Consider the following 21609-nt stretch of genomic DNA (forward strand, 5'->3'; position numbering starts at 1 on the left):
AAATGGGAGCTCCTAAAAATCAAACACTTATGCTCATCAAAAGACTTCACCAAAAGAATCAAAAGACAGCCAGCAGACTGGGAAAAAATTTTTGGCTACAACAAATCCGATCAGTGTCTAATCTCTAAAATCTACAAGATACTGCAAAACGTCAACAACAAAAAGACAAATAACCCAATTAAAAAAAGGGTAAAGGATATGAACAGGCACTTTGCCAAAGAAGATATTCAGGCAACTAACAGACACATGAAGAAATGGTGGTGATAATTAGCCATTAGAAAAATGCAGATCAAAACTACGAAGAGATACTATCTCACTCCAACAAAGCTAGCGTTAATCCAAAAAACACAAAATAATAAATGCTGGAGAGGTTGTGGAGAGACTGGAGCACTTATACACTGTTGATGGGAATGTAAAATGGTACAACCACTTTGGAAATCAATTTGGCAATTCCTTAAAAAGCTAGAAATAGAAGTGTCATACGGTTCATCTATCCTGGTCCTTGGAATATATCCTAGATAAATAAGAGCCATCACACGAATAGACATATGCACACCCATGTTAATTGCAGCACTGTTCATGATAGCAAAAAGATGGAAACTACCTAGGGGCCCATCAACGGACAAATGGATAAACAAATTATGGTTTATCCACACAATGGAATATGCACAATGATAAGAAACAACAGTGAATCTGTGAAACGTCTTATAACATTGAGGAATCTGGAGAGCATTATGCTGAGGTGAATTTTGTCAGTCACAGAAGGACAAATATTGTATAAGACCACTATTATAAGAACTCAAGAAAAGATTTAAACACAGAAGATGACTTTCCTTGATGGTTACGAGGGTGAGAAGGGAGGGTGAGAGTTATTCACTAACTAGATAGTAGACAAGTATCTTAGGTGAAGGGAAGGACAGCACACACTACAGGGGAAGTCAGCATAACTGGACTAAACCAAAGCTAAGAAGTTTCCTGAATATAATCAAACACTTTGTGGGACAGAGTAGCAGGGGTAGCAGTCTGGGGACCATGCTTTTAGGGGACATCTAGGTCAATTGGCATAACAAAACTTATTAAGAAAATGTTCTGCATCCTACTTTGGTGAGTGGTTTCTCGGGTCTTAAAAGCTTGCAAGCAGCCATCTAAGATGCATTCATAGGTCCCAACCACCTGGAGTAAAGGAGAATGAAGAACACCAAAGACACAAGGAAAGTATTAGCCCAAGAGACAGAAAGGGCCACATAAACCAGAGACTTAATCAGCCTGAGACCAGAAGAACTAGATGGTGCCTGGCTACCACCAATGACTGCCCTGACAGGGAACACAACAGAGAGTCCCTAATGGAGCAGGAGAAAGGTGGGGTGCAGAACTCAGATTCTAGTAAGAAGACCAGACTTAATGGTCTGACTGAGACTGGAGGAACCCCGGAAAGCATGGCCCCTGGATTCTCTATCAGCCCAGAACTAAAACAATTTCCAAGGCCAACTTTTCAGACAGGGATTGGACTGGACTGTGGGGCATAAAGTGATACTCATGAGAAGTGTGCCTCTTAGCTCAAGTAGATACAAGAGGCTAAACAGGCAGCTTCTGTTCAGAGGTGAGATGGGAAGACAGAGAGGGTTAGGAGCTGGTTGAATGGACATAGTTATCAGGGGTGGAAAGGAGGAGTGTGTTGTCACAGTAATGGGAGAGCAATTAGGGTCACAACAATGTATGTATAAATTTTTGTATGGGAGACTATCTTGAAAGGTAAACTTCATTGAAACTACAATTAAAAAAAAAAAAAAAGAATAGAACTGTGGTCCATAAGGTTTTCAGTGGCTGATTTTTTAGAAGTAGATCACCAGGTGCCTATGAGTGGACTCTAACATACATCCTTTTGGTTAGCAGCCTAGCACGTTAACCATTTGCACAACCCAGGTCCTCCAGCTTGCTAGAAGGGGATTGAAGTTATTTAGTTTATGAGACAGGAGCAAATTAATTGAAGATTAGGAAGAATCTAACAGAAAGCACTTTAAGACAGGCATATGGCCAAGCAGAGCCCAGAGGAAGAAGTGTGGATAAATGAGCAAAACATATATTACTTAACGCCTCCTGTTGTTTGCAGTGTTCAGCTGTGTTCATTTACTTTGTAATATTCAACTGCTATTCACTTGGTGGCACAAAATGTTAAAATAATGGAAAGAAATCACAAAGGAGCCAATAGGACTTCTGTGTAATATTTGTTTGCCAATTGTGTATGAACTAATTCATTTTATAGAAGCCAGAGTTTTAGCAGAATGTATAATATTTAAATATTTTAGCATCCTTTGCCTTTATTATCTAAAATAATATTTCAAAATGTCAAAATGATGAGAAAAATGAATTACTGGTGTTTAATTTCTGGGAATGCAAGTCTTAAAACACTTAAGTCTGTTTATTCAGATTTTACACACTGGTTCTCAGTCATGTTTTCAGGAATATAATGAATAAAAACATGAAATGACTATTATTATTTCTTATATGAAGAGTTTTTTTTTATATACATAATAGATAAATACAGTATTTTAGATAAAAATTTTGATGTTAGCTGCTCTCTTTCATCATGGCACAGTTTTGGGATTAAATCAAGTCTGGCAGTGGCAGGTTACTCTTTAAGAATATCAACAAAGAATCACATGTGTGTAGATATTTTAAATATATTTTAAGAAGCCACGACATAGGTTAAGAAAGTTTTAATTCTTTAAGTATGAGGGGTAAATGGAAGAACAGACTCCATAATGCTTTCGAGTTCATTTGAAATCAATTTAGTAAGCTTTTCAGTTTTATAAGCATCACAGAGTATTAAAATATGATATTAAGTCCTCTTATTTTCTAAATCTTTTCCTTTTCCCCAAGACATAATTGTTTTTTTTCTTCTTATCAAATTTTAATTGCTACTTTTTTTCTCCATCCTGACCTATATAGTAAAAATTTACAAGAAAGCTTTAAACTGGTTCTCATACCAGCATTCCAAATGTTCAGATATTTTGACCTAAACCAAAAAATGCAAATAACACAGTGCCACTTAGTGGGAAGGGGAAAAAAAAAGAAAATCATTGTGGATGAAGAAGAAAACCAGCAAGCATCCAGATGGTTGTCCGGAATTATAGATATAAATCATGCTTGACATTCAGATGCTATGCCCCCCCCCCTTTTTAAATTGTGCTTTAGGTTAAAGTTTACAGCTCAAGTTAATTTTTCATGCAAAAATTTATGCACATATTGTTATGTGACGCTAGTTGCAATCCCAATAATGTGACACCATACTCCCCCTTTCCAACCCAGGTTTCCCTTGTCCGTCCAACCAGCTCCTGTCCCTTTCCACATTCTCATCCTGCCTCCAGCCGGGAGCCGCCCATTTGGTCTTATGTATCTGCTTGAACTAAGAAGCTCACTCTTCACGAGTATTAGTTTGTTTTGTAGTCCAGTCTAATCTTTGTCTGAAGAGTAGGATTCGGGAATGTTTTTAGTTCTAGGTTAACAGAGCGTCTGGGGGCCATGGCTTCAAGGGTTCCTCCAGTCTCAGTCAGACCATTAAGTCTGGTCTTTTTATGTGAATTTGAGTTCTGCACCACACCTTTCTCCTATTTCGTCAGGGACTCTCTGTTGTGTTCCCTGTCAGGGTGGTCATTGGTGGTAGCGAGGCACCATCTAGTTCCTCTGGTCTCAGGCTGATGGAGTCTCTGGTTTATGTGGCCCTTTGGTCTCTTGGGCTAATATTTTCCTTGTGTCTTTGGTGGTCTTCATTCTTCTTTGTTCCAGGTGGGTTGGGACCAATTGATGCAGCTTAGATGGCCGCTCGTAAGCTTTTAAGGCCCCAGATGTCACTCACCAAAGTAGGATACAGAACATTTTCTTAATAAACTTTGTTATGCCAGTTGACCTAGATGTCCCCCAAAACCATGGTCTCCAGACCCCAGCATCTGCTATTCTGTCCCTGGAAGTGTTTGGTTGTGTTGATAATTATGTTATGATAAGAGTTTCAGAAAATGTATAAAAATTGATCTTTGATAAAGTTTTGTGTTTTTCTCTTAGCTAAATTGAAATTATAAAGCTGTTTCTGTTTCTTAGAAACCAAATTAAAAAGAAAAAGAAAAAAGCCTAATAACTTTTCTTACTTGAAAGTCACTTTCCAACTTTCAAATGGCCACTTTTCAAAAAGTTGCTATGTATTATGCAATTCTGATGTAAAATAACCTTTGTTTTTTTGCTTTTAAAAATGTATTGTGAAGCTTTCTGGGTTGGCATTTTAAAATCACCATGTAAATCTACCTAACAAGTCTTTTTCTTAATTTTTTTGTAATATGAGGTGTATAATAAATGTTCTGTCCATTAGTTGATTTCCTTTTGTTTTCTGGATTGTGATTAACATCAAAATTTTCAAAATGTCACTAGCTTATATTTTAGAGCATTTGTGTAAAGTACTCTTGCTGAAAATTTAATTTGCATGGTATTGATTTTTAGAAAAAAATCTGATTTCATGACATATCTAATGAGGTTAGTAGTGTGTGTGTTTGTGTGTGTGGGTAAGAAAAGAATATACAGAGGAGAACAGAATAGAACATAAATGGTGAGTAATTGCTAAATTCACAATGTAGTATTCTGTTTGCATTTCTGTTATGAGTTCTGTGTACTCATTTCTTTAGATTTCATTCCTTATATAGGAAGGTCACATTATGTAAATATGTTGACTGAGTCTAAGTCTTGGCTAGGAAATGCTAGCTACATGAAGTTCAAGTATGTTTTTGATTGAAGACACAATAAAAATCTAAATAAGCCCTCTGATGATTTCCATTTCCTGCAGCCTCTCTAAAACATAGTTATATCATGAGTGGATTGTATGTATTTTGAGCCTAATTCCAACTTGTTCAGGTTGGTAGGCAGTCTTCATATCATATAGAGCCCTTCACGCTTTCAAGACACTTTGTGTTTTTCCTGAGTAGTACTTACCACAACCATGATTAAGTAGTTATTTGTATAATTGTTTAATGACTCTCTCATGATAGACTAAGCTCTATGTATGCAGGAACTACACTGCCTACCTCTGCCTACAAGGAACCACACTGCCGTCACCTGCAGGGCAGTATATAAAGAAATGAAAGGAGCTCATGGCAGTCTTAGATTTGAACTCATTTTATGTGAAAATTTATTTTCACATATTTAGTATAATAGGGGTCAGAAGATTTCATTGCATAAAAATGTTAATCATTTGCACAAAAGGTCCCACCCCCTAAGAGATAATGACATGTAATAGCTTGAATCTCCGTCATTAGTGCTCAGTGACCAAAGACCAGATGACTTGTGGGATGGCATCAAGGACATCATACAGGAAGAAAGCAAAAGATCATTAAAAAGACAGAAAAAGAAAGAAAAGACCAAATGAATGTCGGAAGAGACTCTTAAACTTACTCTTGAACATCGAGTAGCTAAAGCAAAAGGAAGAAATGATGAAGTAAAAGAGCTGAGCAAAGATTTCAAAGGGCAGATCAAGAAGACAAAGTAAAGTATTATAATGACACGTGCAAAGACCTGGAGTTAGAAAACCAAAAGGGAAGAACATGCTTGGCATTTCTCAAGCTGAAAGAACTGAAGAAAAAATTCAAGCCTTGAGTTGCAATATTGAAGGATTTTAGGGGCAAAATATTGATTGACACAGGAAGCATCAAAAGAAGATGGAAAGAATATACAGAGTCACTGTACCAAAAAGAATTGGTCAGTGTTCAACCATTTCAGGAGGTAGCATATGATCAAGAACCAACTGTACTGAAGAAAGAAGTCCAAGCTGCACTGAAGACACTGGCAAAAAACAAGCCTCCAGGAATTGACGGAATGCCAGTTGAGATATTTCAATAAATGGATGCAGCGCTGGAGGTGCTCACTCATCTATGCCAAGACTTTGGAAGAAAATGAGGATGTCACTTTGAGGACTGAAGTGTGCCTGAACCAAACGGTGGTATTTTCAGTCGCCTTGTATGCATGCTGTCATGGATTGAATTGTGTCCCCCAAAAATATCTGTCAACTTGTCTGGGTCGTGATTCCCAGTTTGCATGATTGTGTACCATTTTGTAATCTGATGTGATTTCCTTATGTGTTGTAAACTCTATCACTATGATGTAATAAGATGGATTAACAGCAGTTATACTGATGTGGTCTACAAGATTAGATAGTATCTTAAGCCAATCTTTTGGGATATAAAAGAGAGAAGCAAGCAGAGACACATGGGAACCTCATACCACCAAGAAAGCAGTGCCGAGAGCAGAGCACATCCTTTGGACCTGAGGTTTCTGCACAGAGAAGCTCCAAACCAAGGGAAGATAGATGACACGGATGTTCCTCCAGAGCAGACGGGAAAAGCGTCCCCCTGGAGCTGACGCCCTGAATTTGGACTTGTAGCCTACTGCAATGTGAGAGAATAAACTTCTCTTTATTAAAGCCACCCACTTGTGGTATTTCTGTTCTAGCAGCACTAGATGACTAAGACACATGTGAAAGCTGGACAATGGATAAGGAAGACCAGAGAAGAATTGATGCCTTTGAATTGTGTTGGTGAAGAATATTGAATATACCATGGATTACCAGAAGATCAAACAAATCTGTTTTGGAAGAAATACAGACAGAGTGCGCCTTGAAAGCAAGGATGGTGAGAGTTCATCTCACATACTTTGGACATGTTATCAGGAGGGACCAGTTGCTGGAGAAGGACATCATGCTTGGTAAGGTAGACTGTCAATGAAAAAGAGGAAGACACTCAATGAGATGGATTGACACAGTGGCTGCAATAGTGAGCTCAAACATAGCAACGATTGTGAGGATGGTGTAGGACCAGGCAATGTTTTGTTCTGTTATACATGGGGTCTCTATGGGTTGGAACCTACTGGACAGCGCCTAAAAACAACAATAAAATAGCTTGAATTAATTAGGAAAACAGCAAGGAATCATTTGTCTTCTTTATTTGTTGACCACGAGGACAGGAATTTTTGTCTGATTTGTTCATGAATTTATTCCTAGCACAAACAACAGTGCCTGGCACAGAAATATTTGTTGAATCAATAAATTAATAAAAGTTAATGAGACACACAATTCAATAATAAGAAAATAAAAAAAGCCGGTAAAAAATGGGCAAAAGATTTGAACAGACATGTCACCAAAAAATATATAAGAATAGCAAATAAGCACATGAAAAGAGGGTCAATATCATTAGTCATTAGAAAAATGCAAATTAAAAACACGAGATACCACCATACAGTTATTAAAATCTGTTGCCATGGAATTGATTTCTACCCATGGTGAACCCATGTGTTACAGAGCAGAACTGAGCTCCATAGGGTTATTAAAACACCCATTGTTGTCAAGTTGATCCCAACTTGTAGAGACCCTGTAGGACAGAGTAGAACTGCCCCATGGGATTTCAAGGCTGTAATCCTTACGGAAGCAGACTACCACATCTTTCGTCCAGTGAGCAGCTGGTGGGTTTGAACCACCAACCTTTTGGTTAGCAAATGAGTGCTTAACCACTGCACCACCAGGGCTCCTCATAAGGTTATTAGGATGACTAAAATGAAAATAGCTGAAACTACCAAGTGCTGATAAGAATGCGAGGCAACTGGGATTCTAATATGTTGCTGGTGGGAATGCAAAATGGTACAGTCACTTTGGAAATCAGTTTTGCATTTTCTTATAAAGTTAAATATACACTGTCTTAACAACTCAGCAGTCCCACTCTGAGAAATTTACACAATAAAAAATGAAAACATATGTCTGCACATGCACACAAAAACTTGCAAAAGCATGGTTGTGGAGGCTTTGTTCATAATTTTTAAAAACTGGAAATAACTCAAATGATCACTTACTGGCGAAAGAATAGAAAAATGGCTAAATAAACTATAGTTCATCCATACAATGGAATATTACTCAGCAATAAAAGGAAACAAACTACTGATAAAAGCAATAACATGGATGTATCTCAAATGCATTATGGTAAGTGAAAGAAGCCAGATTCAAAAGACTACCTACTATATGATTCCATTTATGTGACATTTTGGAAAGGCAAAACTATGAGGACAGAAATCAGATAAACACAAATTAACTGTTTGTCAAGGGCCGGGGTTGGGAGAGAGGACTGACTACAAAGAGGCATGGGTGAACTTTTCTGAATGATATAAATGTTGTATATCTTGATTATGATAGTGATTACCCAACTGTATTCATTTGTCAAAATTCATAGAACTGTACACCAGCAATGAGGGAATTTTACTGTATATAAATTATACCTTAATAAACCTAACTCAAAACCAACCAAACAAAAAGTTAATGAGGCTCTTCTCTATTAGTACTTGAACAAGCAAATTGTTAGCTTGCTACTTTGAGAGTCAGGACTGAACCCATGCTTTAAAAAGGGTCCCAGGAAGTAAATGAGACTGACCTTCGTACTTATTATTCCCACTGCTCTTTTTGTTTAGGTACTTGCCCTAGTGCACTGGTTGGTAATAACTTCAAAATTCTTAATCTCTTTAAAAACTGTAATAAAAAGATAGAGAGACAATGTTGCAGACTTCTAAGTTTCTTGTGGCAAGATCTTTGTCTTTTGTGTATTATAATCTTTAGCAAGATCAGGCAGTGTTTCGTTCTGTTGTATATAGGGTCGGAACCAATTCGACGGCACCTAATAACAGCAATCTTTAATGTTGGGTCTACAATCAATGCTGATGGAAGCAGCAATCAAGAAATCAAATGATATTGATCTGCTGCAAAAGACCTCTTTCAAGTATTAGAAAGCAAAGATGTCACTTTTAGGACTAAGGTGTGCCTGACCCAAACCATGGTGTTTTCAGTTACTTCATACGCGTGGACAATGAATAAGGAAGACTGAAGAAGGATTGATGCCTTTGAATTATGATGATGTTGGCAAAGAATACTGAATATACCATGGACTTTAGAAGAACAAACAAATCTGTCTTGGAAGAAGTACAGCTAGAATGCTTCTTAGAAGCAAGGATGGCAAGACTTCTTTTCACGTACTTTGACATGTTATCAGGAGGGACCAGTCCCTGGAGAAAGGGCATCATGCTTGGTAAAGTAGAGGGTCATCGAAAGACAGGAAGATCCTGGACAAGATGGATCGACACAATGGCCGCAACGATGGGCTCAAACGTAGCAATGACTGTGAGGATGGTGCAGGATCGGGCAGTGTTTTGTTCTGTTGTACATAGGGTCTATGAGTCAGAACTGACTTGATGGCAGCTAACAACAATATAATCTTTAGCAAAAACCATATTAAGTGATATCTGCTGTTTAACACTGTGTAAGACATTAAGCTCAGTACCCTCAGGTGGGGATAATATTTGCAGCACATGCCTTGTTTGCTACTTCCTGAAGTTGCCATGAGAATGAGAAGAGGCCATGTTTACGAAATCACTGCATAAACTAGAAAGTGCTAGACAAATGGTGGTTTCATTGCCACATATAAACAAACCTTGATATAACAGACAATCAAATTTGGATTTCAGGTATAGGAGAACAACCTGCATACACAGGTGTATGGGTGAGACATGTGGGAAGGATTTACTTGACTTGCATTTAGGTTTGGCCCATTGCCTTCTAGCCCAATGGAGAGAATCTCTGGTATTCAGGAGCTTTGCGCATAGCACTGATGAATGACTGAAATGAAATTTGACTGATTGGAGTGTGGGAGATGACTCAGTAGGACTGCTTTAGGCAGAAAATTGGACTTAGAGGCTCTGAAAGAGGAAATCTTCAACAGTCTTTTTTCTATTTGTACAATCTATTTTATGGGGTGAGGTTTCTTGTTCTAAATCTAGGTGATCATTGTAGCAAATGTGCTGTATCATCCATACCAAACCCCTTCTTCTGATACCATCTTTCAGTGTTTTTGCTACCCCACTTCTCCATGCATTTTTGTTCCATGGAGCAGCCAGATTTTTCCTCCATGAATAGTGTCATGAGCCCACTGATACCAGGGATAAAATTTTAACTATAGACACAACACGTTTCTCCTCTCATTTTTTTACACACACTTAGAAATCTTGCCTTTTTGCCTTTTAGATTGTTATATGCTCTATATTGAGCTCAATAAATTTTACTTATTTTGTAACTTTATTTGAAAATTTGTCTACAGGGTATTGCAGAATTAAAAAACAAAAACAAAAAACTGAATTCTTCTAGAATATGACCTTGGCCAGATTACTTAACATCTGTTTCCTTACTTGCAAAATGCAGGTTATAGTATCAACTTTGTGGTGCTCACCAGGTTGCTGTAAGAATCACAATTGTTTAGGAGATCTTGCAGTCAACTCTGAAGTTCTGTGCAAATGTAAAGCAACAGTATTATTAATAGCATCCTTCTCATTATTTGTACATTCCCAGAAGAGAATACACTGATAAATTACTATGTTTTTTCAGGGAGAGTAACACCAGGGCAGCTCACATCCTATATTCAGCTCTTCAAGAACAACCACAAAGCTCTGATGAATCATTGTGGTCTCCTACAGCTTGGGCTGGCCACAGTTCAAACTCTGAAACACCCACAGACTGCCAAATGGGACAACTTTCTGGCTTTTGAAAGACTCCTTCTCCAGGTATGTTGCTATGGGAGCTTCTTGGGATAGTAATGGTTAAAATTTTAACTTCCGTGGAAAAACGTGGGTATTTATTATAGTCTTAGTAGTAAGTCATATTGTTGACACGTGTTGAGTCATATTTTCTGAGTACCCCAAATTAAAACTCAAGCAGAAGGCTCTTTTCATAACTTTTTTTTTTTTTTTTTTAACAGTGACAGCTTTGGTTCCTCAATAAATACTAGGGATTTTTTTTTTTTTTTTTCCTGAGCATTTGACTAACCTTTGAAAACCCCTCTTCAATTTTATGCCTTTTGGGCCTTTTTTTGTTTTTATGGCATCTTTATTCTATCTTTGATTCTTTTCTTGGAGAGTAGTATAACTTTTTACACTTTTTCTGACACTACCTAGTCTCTAATCCTTAAAAATGATACGGCTTAAAATGATGCTTAGCAAAAGATGAAGGGACAGTACTCCATTTGTAGTTTCTATGAAGAGATTTGTATGTCGAGTAGGACCCTTTCATGACTGATGTGGGAAACTTCTAAAAAAAAAAAACCCTGTTTTTAAAGATTATAAAGTATTTTAGGCTTATACAAAATAATATGATAAACATCTATGTACTCTCAACAGAGACTCAATATAAATTAATAATTTTTTTCATATTTATTTTAGAACTTTTTCATTAAAGAAGTAAAGCTAGAGATACAGGTGAAGCATGTTTGGAACTATACCTTTTCCCAGTCTGATTCTCTTTTTTCCCTCCCCAGAGGTAATCACGAACTTGATTCCTTGTTTTTATAATTTTATTAAATATTTTTCATAGGTAATGCAGAATACTGTGCTGTGGGTTTTAAAATTCATGTAGCTGATATCATACTATAAATATCCCTAAGTAACTTGCTTTTTCTTTTCAACATTTTATTTTTAAGATAACCCAAGATGTTCTGTTTAGAATTAGTTCATTCATTTAAACCACACCACACTACTCGATTGTTTGACTATACAACAATTGATTTATCCAGTCCATATTGATGTGTATTTAGGCTGTTCCAGTTTTCTTGTGTGATTAAAAAGAATGCTATGGTGAATATCTTGGAACATATCTTTTGGTACACATGAGAAAAAGTTTCTCTAGGGCATATATGTACTTCTAGATTGTTAGCTATGTGCAATGCTGAGTTTACTAAATATCATCCAACTGATATTATTATTGTCAAACTTAAACATTCGTCCCTGGAATCAGCCCCTTCTCCAAAGAGCCCTGACTCCTATTATGGATAAAGTATTTAGACACCAAGAATCGGGTGCCAGGTGTGCTCATTGCTATTGGGTTGTCACTGATCCTAGGTTCTCTCAGTAGACAGCTAGGGAATATATGTATGCATGTGCATACATACATACATTTACGTATTTATTTCTACTTCTACATTTGTCTATTGCTCTTTTTATGAAAAATCATGAGTTGATACTGATGCTCTAATTCCAATTCATTACCACATGGTTCATTTTAGTTGTCTCCCTTTCGATATTTTTAACTTCCTTCTCTGACAGTGAGAAACCTGCTTCCTATTATCCTCAATATGTTTAATTATTTCATCAATCCCGTCACATATAAGTAATCTTCTATTACAGCTGCTACGCCCTCTCATGGATGCCCTCTGTCATGTATTGAATTGTGTCCCCCAAAAATATCTGTCAACTTGGCTGGGTCATGATTGCGGTATTGTATGATTGTGTACCATTTTGTAAATCTGATGTGATTTCCTTATGTGTTGTTAACTCTATCACTATGATGAGGTTATATTGATGAGGCTTACAAGATTAGTGTCTCTTCTGAGATATAAAAGAGAGAAGTGAGCAGAGACACATGGGAACCTCATACTACCAAGAAAGCAGTGCCGGGAGCAAAGCGCATCCTTTGGACCTGAGGTTCCTGCACAGAGAAGCTCCCAGACCAAGGGAAGACTGATGACAAGGACCCTCCTCCAGAGCCAACAGTGAAAGCCTTCCCCTGGAGCTGACACCCTGAATTTTGACTTGTAGCCTACTGGACTGTGAGAGAATAAACTTCTCTTTGTTAAAGCCATCCACTTGTGGTGATTCTGTTAAAGCAGCACTAGATGACTAAGATACCCTCCTTACCTCACTTGACTCTGTCTTCCTGCTGCAGACCATGGCCACCTCACATAGATGTTCTCTTTCATTTCACAAAAAGGAATCCCTGTTTAAACCCTCCCCCTACAAATGCCCTCCTTATCCTGCTTACACTCTGACACTCTGTACTGGGATGTTGCTGCTTCCCCACCCTCAGTTGGGTGCTTTTCTCACCCTTTTTGGGTCTGAAAACTCATTCAGGGCTGCTGCTATTCTCCCTTTACATAACAACCCCCCTCCCTCAGGTGCTGTCCTCACCCCACTTGTCTCCTGATTGCCCTGTGCACACCGTTCTTACGTTGCTCAGGCTCTGATACCCTGTTCTGGGCCCTTGCTGCCCCATATTCCATGTAGATACTCTCCATTCCCCTTGGGTTCTAACATTCCATCCTTGTTGTTGTTGTTAGGTGCCATCAAGTTGGTTCTAACTCATAATGACCCTGTGTACAAAAGAATGAAACACTGCCTGGTCCTGTGCCATCCTCACAATTGCTGTTATGTTTGAGCTCATTGTTGCAGCCACTATGTCAATCCATCTTGTCGAGGTTCTTCCTCTTTTTTGCTGACCCTCTACTTTGCCAAGCATCATGTCCTTCTCCAGGGACTGGTCCCTCCCGGTCTCTCCCATTCCCTATGTTCAGAAGCCCTCTTCACCCCACTTTAGTTCTGATACTCTGTGTTGTGTTACCATTACCTTCCCCCACGGACACTCTCTTTACCCCCTTGGTCTCTGACAACCTGTTCTAGACCACTGTTGCAAACTCCTTCCCTCTTCCCTATCCTACTAAGTGAACAACTTCCTCACCCTGCTACTGTCCACCACTGGATGTCCTCTAAGGTGTAGTTCTTGGTTCCAAATCTAACAAAAGGGTTTTGAAATGAGGCTATTCTGAGGTTTCCTCCCAAGGATGATAATCTTTCAAATTCACATAGAGATTTCTGAAGAAACTTGACATGTATTAATTACAAAACATCTTTTATTTATAATTTCTGGAATCCCTTGTTCTGCATTAGACTGCCTAAGATGTAATCATGGCACTCAGTGTGGTTCTTTCAGCTTGTGGAAAAGAAATAAATAGACTGGGAAAAACAAGTGAGCATTTAAAATACTAAAATCCTACTTTTATCATAATTGTACATCACCCTGGCTAGCACTGTGTTCTCAGTCATTTCTGCTCCTTACAAATTAAGTGTTTTAGCAGAGGCAAACTTATAAGCTGGCTGTCATAATTGCTCTTCATTTATGAACATGCTTATTTTACATAGTATACACTCATCCATTAGTATAACAAGTCATAATATATTGTCAGCTGTCCCTTTTGTGGACTTTGGTGTGAAAGCAGAGCGTTTGAGTCTATTTTGAGCATGAGGACAACTTCTAGCTTTTCCCGAAGGGCTTGAGAGCCATTGAGATGCAAATGTTAGCCAGCATTGAAAGTTGTTTATGTCTTTGGAGACTCTTTTCCATCACTTATTTCTATCAGGCCTCCATCACTGAAACCTCAATGTTGACTTTATGGCCCAAGTAACATTATGAACAACCTTGGTTAAGAAAAAGAAATTGGCCTTGGATAGCCACTGCAATTAAAAATAAGGTTCTTTATTTCTTCTACTTACTGCCTTCTCTTGGCTCAGTGGTTTTGGTGATCGTTTAATGACTAGTCAGCAGCACGTCTGAGTACTATTCATAAGAGCTATGTTTGACTCAGGCTCCTGAAAATGACAGATTTAAGAATTCAGACTAGAGAGGTAGTGTGTTATATCTTCTAAAGAGTAACCTTTTGAATATTTTTGGGAAAATCTAGTATTTATTATCAGTGAGCACATTTTAAAAAACTAAGGGAAATGAAGAGCCTTCACAACTTCATGCTCTCTCCCTGATCTCTAATGTCCGGTATCACAATCTATGTGTTTTATGCTTTCAGTATATGTGTATTAATTACCCAATAATTCTGTTTGTTTAAAATTTAGAAAAGAACAAGTTTAACCTTGAACACTGATACATTTATGGCTCTATTGATAGACCTGTTAACTTGTGAATGTAGCTTTGCTTTCTGTTAATCAAAGTATGGACTTACTTAATTTGGTGGTAGTGCATGAAGAATTCCTTTTTTATAGTGTAGTGAGAAAGTTTGATTTAGTTTCCTCACCTAAATAAGGATAAAGTATCTACCGATCTCATGGTGTTATTGTCGGTATTGAATGAGATTATACATGTACATCACTAAGTAAAATGTAGTGTAATATATATAGTATGTTGGTGGCACAAACAGTTAAGTGATCAACTACTCGCCAAAATGTTGGTGGTTCGAACCTATCCAGAGGCACTTTGGAAGACAGACCTGGCAATGTGCTTCTGAAAGGTTACAGCCGTGAAAACGCTATGGAGCAGTTTTACTTTGGACACCTGGGCTCATCATGAGTCAGAATCAGCTCAACAGCAACAGATGTTAGTTGTTGTTCATTGCTGTCAAATTGGCTCCGACTCATGGTGTCCTTATGTTTACCAGAAGCAAATGTTGCCCCGTCCTGTGCCTTCTTTATGATCGTTGATCTGTTTGAGTCTATTGTTGTGGCTATTGTGTCAATGCATCTCTTTGAGGGTTTCCCTTGTTTTTGCCGACCATGATGTTCTTTTCTAGCAGTTGGTTTTACTGATGACATATCCAAAGTAAGTGAGCTGAAGTCTCATCATCCTCGCTTCTAAGGAGTATTCAAAGTGGTATTTCTTCAAACACTGATTTGTTTGGTGTTCTGGTAGTCCATAGTATATTCAGTATTCTTTACCAACACCACAGTTTGAATGCATCTGCATATTAAGTATAGTATAGTGTAGTATAGTTAGTAAGTACCCAATAAATAGTAGTTATTATTATTTATTCTTTTAGCTGAGCCAAAACTATTACAAGTACCAACTTATTTTATGTGAGTGATGCCTTTAGTATATTCTCACCTAGATTTTGTTTTCCTAAATTAAAATTTATTAAGGTAGAATGAGACTATCTCTTAGAAAAATGGTACTATCTTTTTATACTGTTTGACAGTGTTTAACAGTATTTTCCTTTAAATCTAGATTTAATTCCTTTTGTTTTTATAAAGCGTAGCTGGTTTTTTTATGCTAATTGTCACAAATAAAAACCTTTTATTGACCACTATTTACTGTGGTTGTAAAATAATAGCAAGCTATGTAGTAATGGAAACAGCAGTGTCTATACTTCCTAAAAATACACTTTATGAAAAAATATGTGTATGTGTACATATGTACATATATATTATCCATCTTCAGTTACTTCTTTAAGTACAATTTACATTTCTAAATAAAAAATCCAACTTGGAAAATGATTTTTAAATAAAATATAAATGAGTTATAAAGCTATTGAAGATAACCCAGGTATAATATTACCTTAGTTTTAAATTTTATCTGTCTTTGTGATGAAAAATAGGCATTATCATTTTATTAGTTACCAAAATAGTTTTTCATAGGTAGAATTAATTTCTTTTATTATATAATTTCAGAATATCTCTTCTATTATAAGCCAACTTACTTAAATTAAATAATGATATGTCTGTTTGCCCTCAACAAATTGGTGGGTTTTACCTTCTCTGTCCTCTTTATTAGCCCCCATGCCATATGCCCCAGCTTAGAAATGTAATGTCTCATTTTAGTGCTGTTCCTGACTTCACTAGCACCCTGGGAGGTCCTGTTTTATAATGACTTGTTTTCAGCCATTGATAGTAATTAATATTGAACCTGTCTGGGAAGAAGAAGATTCCACCACTCTGCTTCTCTGTGGGCAAGGGACTTGGTACCCAGAGTGGTTTAGCACGGTGGTGTTTCGTCACTTGCAAAAATGCCAGTGATATCAACTGGATACAGAGTCAGGGGAAGAGGCAGAAAAAGATGATCCCTAAAGTCAGACCTGAGAGCTGTTACATGAGATTTCTGATAGAATTTTTCCTGAGAGGGAAAATTGTGGCAATTCCTTTTCATAATATTACATAAAAAATGACTACAGAGGCAAGTATTAGAGGGTAACAAGTCTTCCCAACCCCTGCTTTCCATGAGGGGGAGTTTTCATAGGCACACTCTTGGCCTCTCTGGCCTTTTACTCCCTCCTCTCCTAGGGCGAGGGGTGTTTTATCTGGTTGGTAAATTTGGGAAGACAAATCAGACTTAAATGGTGAGAGTCCTGACACATGACAGAGATTGTAACCAATGTCACAGAACAATTTGTTTATGAATTGTTGAATGGGAATCTAATTTACTATGTAAACTTTCACTTAAAACACAATAAAATATTTTTTAAAAAATGAGTTATGTACTCAGCAGATTAAAAAATAAGTAAATTCAATTATTAAAGGTTTGGACATTTGTATTGCTTTAAAAATACTAATCGTGGATTTATTGTAATTAGGATACTTTGTCATGATTTCTAAATTTAGAGACACTCATGGAATCCAGACTTTCTGGAGCCATTGAGGCTGGATGACTCCTGAAACTATTGCCCTGAGGAAGTCTTTAAACCTTCAACTGAAACTACCCCTGAAGTCATTTTTAAACCAAATAATTTCACTTAATTAATAAAGAATGTTTGCCTTGAGTATTGTGCTCTTTTAAAGAATTATCCATATGTGATCAGACTGATAATAGCAACTCAAAATTTAGATGAAAAGCTTAGGGGGCAATTAATTTATGTTAATGATGGTGAAATAATTTGTTCTGTGACATTGGTTGCAATCTTTGTAATGTGTAAGTACTCTGACCATTTCTACCCCACCCGCCGCATTTCCATCCATCCAGTTTCCCTTCTCTTCCTTGTCTTCTCATCTTTGCTTTTGTGTAAATATTGACAGTTTGATTTCGTAAGATTGATTGTTTAAGGAACACACTTCTGACAAGTGTTATTATTTGTTTTATAGGTACATAATTCATTTAGATAAAAAAATATGTGAAATTTAGTTAGAACAATTTACCTGAAATTAAATATACACACCAAGAAACACTATTTAACACAAGTGAAGAAAAATAACTTTTGAATACAAGGGCTGTACTATGTCTGTCAATTTCTCTAACCATTTGCTTTATTTATCCTTCTCTCTCTATAGATTGCTCCAGGCCCTCTTTCTCTGAGGCTTTTTTCTACATTATTCTTACCTGTTAAGTATTAACTCCAGTATTAGTATTGTAGATCTCTCCTTCCCCCAGCATGCACGCACACACGCACACACACACTCTCTCTCTCTTTCTCCCTGTCCCTCTCTTCCTCCCTTTCCCATGTGTAAAATCTTCAGTAAAGAAAACTAGAGCTGAGGCAAATTTAATTCGGACAAATAAGGAAACTTGGGACTTTTACTGTTTCTAGTCCTTCTGACTGGAATGTTCTTTTCTCATCTCTTCTCATGGCTGGCCCAGATGAAAACTAAAATGCCATCTCCTCAGGGAGGCTTTCCCTGAGTAGCTTTCTGTGTCACTTTGGTTTATATTTGCTTCTCATTTGCTGATGTAATTTTCTTTTTATGTATATCATCTCCATCTGCTAGATTGTAAGATAAGTGAGAGTAGGGACCTTGTCTACCATATTCGTGAGTATGTCTCAGAATGTAGAATCTTCTTGTTTGCACTTGTAGCAGCAGGCTTAACTGCACACCTGTGGGAATTTCAGAAGTATGCTATAAATGTGAAGTTCAGCTGTTGTGCCCGGGGCTAGTATTTTTAAAGCAATCAAAATGTGAAGATCTTTAATTACTAAATTTGTTTATTATCTGTAATTGGCACCTGCAATAAGTAGATAAATGTTAGAGTGGTTTACTGGAGTCAGAGGGTTGACAGAGGCTTCTTCATGTTGACACTGCTCATTGCCACCTTTTTACATAGCACAGGACCACTCAACTCAATGACCATGCTTCCTAGTCACCCTTGCAGCTAGATGTAAACAAGTTCTGATCGATGAGATAGAGGAGAAGTGATATGGGCCACTTTCAAGCTGTGCAGTTAAAAGGTAGGGACATGCCTTCCCTTTACCTCTTTCTTCCTTGCTGGCTGAAATGCAGCCAAATGGCAGGAACAGGAGTGGCCATCTTGGCTCATGACAGGAAGCTGTGTGTTGAGGATATTTAAATAAATAGAAGGACCATAGTTGGGTCTCTGAAAATGGAGGAAACACCATACCAGACCTGGTCTACCTACCTGGACTTTTATGTGAGCAAGAAATAAATTACTATCTTGTTTAAGTCACCTTAATTTTGGGTCTTTGTAACAGCAGCCAAACTACATTCTAATTAACATGGTCATCTTTTGTTGCAATATTCATAGCTAAACTTTTTGCTGTAATCCTTGTAATTCTTATCCTTTTATGATCTGATAAGGAAGTGATCAAAATAATGAATTGTCTTGATGTGCTCTTAAACATCACTAGATTCTGGGATATTTAGAAAAAGTGTGTAAAGTTTTAACTTATTGTAACGCAACAATAAATTGTTAGATTTAGAATTTTTCTGAAGAAATTTATTGAAAAATGTCCCAAATGAAGGACATTTGTAATTACAGCCTTTTCAGTGGCTTAACATCTTGGGCCCTCAGGATCTCAGATGATTAGAGTCTCTTATTAATTGTCAAGATATCTGCCCCATTTTTTTTCACAACTCAGAACACTTAGTTAGATACTGTCTCATCAACAGATAAAGAAAATTAATAAACTATACTCAAACTACAACTGTGGAAGAGCTGCCTCCTTAAAGTAAAGTTGAGCTCAATAACATGGATGGAATAAAGCTTTCAGGACCATCATTTGCTGATGTGGCATGACTCAAAATGAGAAGAAAAGGCTGCAAACATATATTATTAATTGGAATGTGGAATGTATGAGGTATGAAGCTAGGAAAATTGGAAGTTGTCAAAAATGAAATGGAACACTTGAAGATCAATATCCTAGGCATTGTTGTTGTTGTTAGGTGCCGTCAATCGGTTCTGACTCATAGTGATCTTATGTACAACAGAACGAAACACTGCCCAGTCCTGAGCCATCCTCTCAGTCGTTGCTACATTTGAGCCCATTATTACAGCCCCTGTGTCAGTCCATCTTGTTGAAGGTCTTCCTCTTTTTTGTCTCACTGACCCTCTACTTTACCAAGCATGATGATCTTCCCCAGGGGCTGGTCCCTCCTGATAACATGTCCAAAGTACGTGAGATGAAATCTCACTATCCTCACTTCCAAGGAGCATTCTGGCTGTGCTTCTTCCAAGAGGTTTGTTCATTCTTCTGACAGTCCATGGTATATTCAATATTCCACGCCAACACAATAATTCAAAGGCATGAATTCTTCTTCCATCTTCCTTATTCATTGTCCGACTTTTGCATGCTTATAAGGTGATTGAAAATACCATGGTGTACCTTAGTCCTCAGAGTGACATTTTTGCTTTAATACTAGGCATTAGTGAGCTGAAATCGACTGGTACTGGACATTTTGAATGGGACAATGATATGGTCTACTATGCTGGTGATGACAGATTGAAGAGGAAAGGCATCACGTTTATTGTCATGAAGAACATTTCAAGCTCTATCCTGAAGTACAATGCTGTCAGTGATAGGATAACATCCATCCATATGCGTACAAGGAAGATCAGTTGATAGGACTATATTCAAATTTATGCACCAACCACTAAGGCCAAAGATGAAGAAATTGAAGATTTTTACCAACTTCTGCAGCCTGAAATTGATCAAACATGCAATCAAGATGCATTGATAATTACTGGTGATTGGAATGCAAAAGTTGGAAACAAAGAAGAAGGATCATTAGTTGGCAAATATGGCCTTGGTGATAGAAACAATGCCAGAGATAGCATAATAGAGTTTTGCAAGACCAACAACCTATTTATTGGAAATACCTTTTTTTCAGCAACGTAAGTGGCCATTGTAAATGTGGACCTCACCATATGGAATACACAGGAATCAAATTGACTACATCTGTGGAAAGATGATGGAGAAGCTCAATATCATCAGTCAGAACAAGGCCATATGCAAGTGCAGGGTGAAGCTGAAGAAAATTAAAACTAGTCCACAAAAGCCACAGTACGACCTTCAGTATATCCCACCTGAATTTAGGGACCATCTCAAGAATAGATTTGATGCATTAAACACTAGTGACCAAGACCAGTTTATTCATGGGACAACATCAAGGACATCATACATGAAGAAAGCAACAAGTCATTAAAAAGACAGGAAAGAAAGCAAAGACCAAAATGGATGTCAGAAGAGACTCTGAAACTTGCTTTTAAAAGTAGAGTAGCTAAAGTGAATGGAAGAAATAATGAAATAAAAGAGCTGAACAGAAGATTTCAAAGGGCAGCTTGAGAAGAGAAAGTGTTATAATGAACTGTGCAAAGACTTGGTGTTAGAAAACCAAAAGGGAAGAACATGCTCAGCATTTCTCAAGCTGAAAGAGCTGAAGAAATAATTCAAATCTCTAGTTGCAATATTGAAGAATTCTATGGGCAAAATATTGAACGATGCAGGAGGCATCAAAAGAAGATGGAAGGAATACACGGAGTCAGTGTAGGAAAAGAATTGGTCCACGTTCAACCATTTCATGAGCTAGCATATGATCAAGAACCAATGGTATCGAAGGAAGAATCGAAGCTGCACTGAAGGCATTGGTGAAAAACAAGTCTCTAGGAATTGACTGAATACCAATTCAGATGCTTCAACAAACATATGCAACCCTGAAAGTGCTAACTCATCTATACCAAAAAATATGGAGGACAGCTACCTGACCAACCAACTGTAAGATATCCATATTTGTGCCCATTCCAAAGAAAGTGATCCAACAGAATGTGTAAATTATCGAACAATATCA

General features: G+C 37.4%; 1 protein-coding gene across 3 annotated transcripts in view; it reads left to right on the top strand.

Moving 5' to 3' along the window:
* SCFD2 (sec1 family domain containing 2) overlaps positions 1–21609 on the top strand; it is a 547542-nt gene that overhangs the window by 97844 nt on the left and 428089 nt on the right. For all 3 annotated transcript variants that reach the window (XM_004382903.3, XM_023737347.1, XM_023737348.1), the window contains exon 4: positions 10445–10620. In XM_004382903.3, the coding sequence (XP_004382960.1) occupies positions 10445–10620 (176 nt within the window). The remainder of the gene's footprint in view (positions 1–10444; positions 10621–21609) is intronic.

This window comes from Trichechus manatus, unplaced genomic scaffold (assembly GCF_000243295.1).
Source record: "Trichechus manatus latirostris isolate Lorelei unplaced genomic scaffold, TriManLat1.0 scaffold00101, whole genome shotgun sequence".
Classification (NCBI taxonomy): domain Eukaryota; kingdom Metazoa; phylum Chordata; class Mammalia; order Sirenia; family Trichechidae; genus Trichechus; species Trichechus manatus.